Source organism: Helobdella robusta, assembly GCF_000326865.2.
Source record: "Helobdella robusta unplaced genomic scaffold HELROscaffold_2, whole genome shotgun sequence".
NCBI lineage: Eukaryota > Metazoa > Annelida > Clitellata > Rhynchobdellida > Glossiphoniidae > Helobdella > Helobdella robusta.
Window position 1 is genome coordinate 7813391 of NW_008704083.1, and position 7259 is coordinate 7820649.

General features: G+C 28.4%; 1 protein-coding gene across 1 annotated transcript; it reads left to right on the top strand.

Moving 5' to 3' along the window:
* Nucleotides 1-2952: 2952 nt before the first annotated feature.
* Nucleotides 2953-5162, top strand: HELRODRAFT_160674 (hypothetical protein; the record flags this gene model as incomplete). Its single annotated transcript, XM_009017618.1, has 8 exons — nucleotides 2953-3157; nucleotides 3337-3533; nucleotides 3658-3802; nucleotides 4023-4232; nucleotides 4295-4411; nucleotides 4473-4505; nucleotides 4744-4887; nucleotides 5104-5162. The coding sequence occupies 8 exons, from the start codon at nucleotides 2953-2955 to the stop codon at nucleotides 5160-5162; spliced, it is 1110 nt and encodes a 369-aa protein (XP_009015866.1).
* Between the last annotated feature and the right edge of the window lie 2097 nt (nucleotides 5163-7259).

Genomic DNA, 7259 nt, shown 5'->3' on the forward strand with positions numbered 1-7259 from the left:
TGTGTGTGTGAATGCGTGCGTTTGTGTGTGTGTGTGTGTGAGTGCGTGTGTGTTTGTTTGTTTATGTGTGTATGTTATATAGATATATAACATATATATAGTCTTTTACAGAATGTCTTAAACTTTAGCTGAAGATTATTTTTTACGAATTTAGCATGCAATGAATATTTGGATATTTTCTGTTAATTAACTTTCTTCCTAATACGCTAGCCACTGTTTCATTTTAAAGATATATTGTATTTATATAATTTTAGATAGGTAGAAACGGCAATAAATGAAAGCGTCTTCATAGATTCAGTAGATCAATTTTTAAAGTCTTTTTTTATTCATAGGTACATATTAACTTTTAATGTAACTGTACAACAATACATCACGCTCGTAATGGTTTGTAGTAATTTTATGTTTTTATTATAAGACCACCATTTTTAATTTTTTAATAAATATTTATATTTATGTGTATATATATATATAATATATATATATATGTGTGTTTGTATTTATATAAACTCAAGTGCAATTGTTTGCAAACATATTTTGAGGTAACATGATGATTGTTTATTATATGTATGCCTTCATCTTTTTCATAACACCATGTCTATCTGTCCGTTTTTTCGATCTAATAAATTTATTTTTAGCTTCTTTTTTCATTTCAAACGTCTGCGTGTTTATTCTGTGTGTGTGTGTGTGTGTGTGTGTGTGTGTGTGTGTGTGTGTGTGTGTGTGTGTGTGTTTAGAATGAGAATCATCCATATGACATTGCAACTGAATATCGTACTTTCTAAAAGTTACAAGTTATGATGATGCCCATTTTGATGCTGGCCTCTTTTATTTCAACAGCCACCCTTCTTAAATTCCATTTCATTGATTGAATGTTGATGTTCTTGGTAGCTTTTTAGGATGTACTCATCGCTGGAAGTGGCGATAGCTTTGGTAGATGTTTCAAGTTGTATGTCCGTAGATGGCAGACTGATATGGATAAAAAAATATTACAATGTATATAAAGTTTTTTAATTAAATTACGTCTAATGAATAATTTATTTTTACTTGTAAAATACTTTTGCTATAGCAGTTATATATATATGTATGTATGTAGTATGTATGTAGGTATTTCTGGTTTATTTAGAAGATATAATTTAATGTGCTGTGACTACTTCTGTGCTTTGTTCACGTGCACTGTACATAACTAAACTCTCTCTTTCTTTATCGTGTTTCTACTGTCTCAGTCATTATTCGTCATTTAAATGAACATTAACATTTTATTTTTTTTAATAATAATAATACATTTTTAAAGGGATCTTTTGTTTTTCGTTTGAAAAAGTAAATAAAATTAAAAAAAATTTATTAGATTACAAATAAAGTCGCAGGATAAAAATGTTACAGTAACTGATAAAAAGAAAGAAATACAATTTAATGGTAATATGAACAATAAATATTTTAAATATTTATTAGGGTTTTGGCATTAACTCCTGCTACAAGTAGGTTGGGTTTTGTAAAGTAGTGCTAACATTCTGAACAGTGTAGAAACAGTATATTGAGGATTTATCTATCATTCCTAATATGTTTACCAGAAACTTATCTGCAAGTGATTAGAAACTCTACAAATATTTATCTTTCTATTATTTTTAGACTTGTAGTCTAGAGTAGATTATTTATCATGTAATTAGTTAAACGTTAACTCGTTATCGGTGACATCCTCTATTCAGCTTGTGTTTACATCGTATGGAGATAAATAGCGAAAATATTAATTGTTGAAATTGCGAAAACGGCAAAATATCTTTCAATGTATGTCAACAGAAATTTGTTTATTCTTTGTATATTGTATATATTGTATACTTTGTATATTGTAAAAACTTTGTATATTCACTTGTGCTACTTACTTACTACTGCTCATGGCCTAACGACTTGAAAATTTATGTTTGATTTTTACTAATAGAGCCATGTTGCTTTTGCAACGACGAAGATGAATCAACAAAAGTGTAACAAACATACTGAATACTTTTCTCAAAGTTTTAAAACAGTGAGAATTTAAAATTAATTGGTATTTTCATTCAACGCCTTTTTAGCTTTTTTAATGTAGAATTGTTAAATTTTTCCTCTTGTAAATTTGTGCAGTTCATGATTTGTTAATCAGTTGCCTCATTTTCTTCTACAGCCAATCAAAATTAACTTCTTTAAAGATTTTTATAGAGAATCGTTATCTATGTAAAAATGTAGTTTGAACATAGTGAAAATATTGAAATAATTCTGTACAAAGAATAAAAAATTAAAATTATGTGCGTCCTAATTCGTTCAGGAAAGTTTACACAAAACAAAACGACGACGTAATAAAGAGGAAAAAACCCAGGATGAAAATATTTTTTATTATTATTATCCTAAACTTTGTATCATTAGTTAGGACAGTGCTGTTTCAAAAAAATATTCTCGATAGTTAGTAATTGTAATCAAGTTTGTAACTCTTTTTTTCATCACTCTCACAGATTACACGTGAGTTAATCACGCATCACTTAAGATCTATCGGAACAAACCTATTTGAGCCTCTAGTCTAGTTTAGAAAATTTACTCGTAAAATATTTTCATGCGTTATGGGTAGGAAAACTTAAAGTTACGTAGTAAGAGTGTATGTGGATGTTATCGGAGAAATATTTTTGAAATTAAATGTTATCAAAAGGCGCCATCGGAGATGGGATTTTTTTAGATCCATGTCATTTAGAAGTTATACCTTTTTTTTACATAAATGATGCAGTGATAGTTATCGTCATCGTTATTAAATGATGACTTTTTTAACGGTTGTTCGATTTGAACTGTTTTACTCAATCTAACAAAACTATTCTTAAATAAAATTATTTAGATTTACATTTTAGTGACGTAGCTGATAACAATTCTACTAACGATACGGTGGTTGGAACGACGACGACGACGACGACGACGACGACGACGACAACAACACCTGAAATGGAAAAAACAAGAAATATTGAATGTTCTCATTTCATAGATAAGTCAGATAATTTTCCGGTAAATTGCGGTAACCACAAAGCTGGTTCCGTACCAAACCCAAACCAAGATCAAATTCCCATGTTCGAGAATTCAACGGTCGTAGAGTACAGTTGCGATAGTTTAGATGGCAGTATTTTTTATAAAATACACGCTATTCCGATACGTTAGAATTTTTTGCTATTAATATTAATATTATTTATTACTATTATATTATTTTATTGTTTCATAATTAAACATCAGTGTTCAAATTTATTAATTAAACTCTTTTATTTAAAAATGTTTGTTTAAAAGTTCATCAAATAAAACATTTATTAATTGCACTGTTTATTGGCTGGAACCCAGCAGTAATGAGATCTCCAGTTTGTTCTGTAACAGAATATTATGACGAAAACATCGCTCAGTTCGTTTGCATGGTGAAGTATCCAAATTATCAGAGTTACACCGTCGCTATGCAAATGGACGAACAGACCTTTCTGTGCAAGGGAAAAAAAGATGATAACCTACAAAGCACATCCGTGTGTATTCCTATACAGTATACAGTTCTCTTTGTGTTTGTGTGTGTGTGCCAAAATGAAATTTTTTATTTAAAATGTGTTGTTTTTTGATTGATTAACATTTATATATTATTTAATTTACTTAATAAAAAAACTTTATATGTTTTAGACGTTCAAATTCAACAAGACATTTTATTTCATTGAAAGTAAGCTGACTATCAAATATAAGTATCAATTGTACCAACATGGTTGTTCTGGAACAGAGATGAAAAACTGCAAACTGGAATATAAAGAATACACTCACCCAGTAACAAGTATAATTTGCTACCTTTAATAAATTATGCAACTTAGTATGATAGTTTTTGGTGTATAATTTGGGCATATTAAATTTATAATAATTAATACAAAAACATTGAACATCAAGCTAAATTATAATTATCGATGAATTTTTGAACAAAGCATTGTCTTCATGTGATTATTTGTGCTTATAAAGTATCCGGATATAACAGGACTAGTTTGAAAACTTATTTTCAGATTTGAAGCCACCGGAGCCAGAAATTGTTGGCGAACTTAAACGAAAATTGTGCGACGAGGTGGAATGCAAATCCAAAATAAACAACACAGAAACTGTTCAATTTGATTTCATGTCCGATCTAGCTCACGAGAAATGTGGAAGCAGGAATTTTTTAATATTGAGAGAGAGGGGACGAAACGCTTTGACTTGCACCACTACAATTCAAATTAGTGAGTTTTGTGTTTGTTTCAGATAACTTTCAACAAACATTTATGAGATTTAAAATTGGCAGTCCTGTCTGACATGTTTAAAACCATTGCTGTAGAGAATGATACTTGTTTTTTACTAGATTCAAAATCGTACAGCAACACTAGTCAAAAGAATGTGGACGTTGATGTGGATGTGAAAGGTTTTTTTTATCCTACATCCTACAATCCGGATTTTTTAGTTCAGGATTTTATTTTATTTAGGTGACGCTCTGTCCAACTGTCCCCCATGCGCAGGTTAGTCCATTTTTGAAAGTCTTACGCACGCTTGTGCTTCTTTCATCATTAGTTACGGTTCAACGTTATTGGAAACTTTTTAAAATTAAGTTTAGAACTTTCAGCAGAAAATAATTAAATGTAATTGAAAATAGTTGATAATAATTAAATATTAATAAAATTGATGCGAACAAAACATGAATGTGGCTAACTACAACTTTTTGGTTGCATTATTTTACAAACAATTGAAACTACACAGATAAGAAGAAAACGCATGCTGTCGAATCCAATCTCGTCCCAGTAGATACCGTGGTCAATACGGTCTTTGGGATTGTCGGAGTTTTGTTCACTACGATGATTCTCTGTGGCCTCATGATGTCCGCTCGCAACAAGATGCGGACAAGTAAATGTTTCTTTAAATGCTTCTTTTTACATTTTATATCATTAAATCGTTCTTCCACGATCTCACGATAGGAAATATTCGTCTCTTCATTCTATTTTACTTTGTTTTCTTCATCGATACATTTAATAACAAACTAATTTAATTGCCTATTCGTTGAAAAATATAAACATCATTTTACAAACGACTTTTTAAATTAATTAATTTAACTTTTCCAAGGCTTAGCTGACGAGTCGGAAACTGTTCAAGATATAATTTCTCAAACATCCGGACAATAAGCAAAGCAAAATTATGAAAATACTTTAGAATTACAGATTAAACCTTAACAAAATTTTTCAAAATAACCTTTAAAAAATATAAAATCAAAATAGTAAATTTAATTGTCGGTTTTATATTTATGGAAAATGCAATCGAATAAGTTTTATTTTAGGAGTGCTCCGTGAAATCCACCCATTGCTGGTTGGTTGGCGATATTTGCGAGTTTTAAATCTGGACAAGTTTGATTTCATGCTTTCAACTTTTTTGTCATCGGCCTAAAAAAAATTAACAGTTTTCTGTAATGAATATCTTACACAGTAAGTATTTCAACCATCATTTGTGTAAAATATCAATACTAGTCTTCACTGAAAACTGCGTTAATATAAAATATGTATATTGACACATTTCGTTAAAACGTTTGGAATAAAACAGACACAAATCAAGCCGCATTGTCTTTAAAAATAATCACAATTTATTTAACATGCCGTTTTTGACGAACATTAACACATTCAAATAAACAATATTTAGTTATTTTTAAACACTTAACTGTAAGCTTTTAAAGAAACACAACATAAAACAACAACTCGTATGTAGGATAGTCTGTATACAGTGTTTATTTTGCAAACCTGCACGCACACCTATGTAAATATATAACAACAAAATCACACTTCTACAATTCCTAAAGTTTTTGTAACATATAACTTATCTATTTATGAATACACGTACATAAAGTTTTATGTGGTAACAGTCAAAAATAATTATAAAAATAGATTAGAAATATATATATATATATGTATATATATTTATATATAAATAAATAGTTACAAAAGGTGTATAGTTCAAGACACATTAACGTTATAACGACATTTTGTTTCGTCAAAAATAACAAAAAACATACGAAAATAACGGTAGACGCATTAATATATTGATACAAAATAAGAAGAAAAAAAAGTTAATAAATTTGTAAACCATACAAATTATTTTTCTTCATTTTAAAAAAATTGTTCTTTTTAATTTTTGGTTAGATTGGACAATGGACATTACCAAGTAACTTGGTGTATAAGTTTCATAACAAAATATATTGAAAAAGATTTATGAAAATAAGTAAACTTAGTAAATAGATCGAACTTGTTCCTATATATTATACTTCTTAACTATGTGGTATATTTTACATTTCTTAATGAAAATAACTCGAAAGCGAAGCATTAACATACAAAAAACTTATTCATTCGTAGACCATATAATTTTCAATATATGATTGTAAAAAAAATAAGACTATAAGACTGCATAAATATTATAAACCCCAGCTATCGGCAAACTAAAGATTTGACGTTTGAAAAGTCAAATCTCATGATAAAATATCACTCATTAAAAAATTAATATTTCGGTTCAGCTGAATGAGACAATAGCCTTTTTTACTTTAAAAGATATCAATTTGTAGTTTTTTTTATTAATTTTTTTTGAAAGTTGACTTTTTTGCTAATTCAATCCGAAGTGTTACGCTCACATCAAGTTTTTAACAAACAAAAAAAGTTAAGTTTGTTTGAATATTTTCACTATTAAACAATTTTAAAAGTTTCTCCGAGTCACCTATAAACCTGGAACAAATTTGTAATGTTACTCTAAGAATTACAGGATGTTAGAAATTTAATAATGAATTAAAATAATACTGATGTTTTACGATCTTAAAAATAATTTAGCGTTGGGATAATAAAGTCTACAGATCCTTTTAAAATTATTGAAATTAAAAAAAAATGAAGCCTAATCAAATACATAGTCTTAATAAAAAAAAACTTGAAAGTCCATAATAAACGAAATAAAAGAGCAGATTTAGGTGGTGTAGAAATTAAAAAGAATTGAAATGACATACAATGTCTGCTAGCATAATATTTTCAACAAAATCGCAAGTCATTTTGGACAATTCGGTTGTTTAAAGATTTTTTTACCTACCTAGTCAGAAACACTGAAACTTTTGAAATAAATTACTGGAAAAACTTATATCATTTACATTATCGTCGTCCGTTACAGAAAACATTTTTAGTAATAATATTAAAAAAATATATAAAAATTTAATCTTGAAATCAATAATAGTGTTAACTTATCGTTCATGAGTTAGA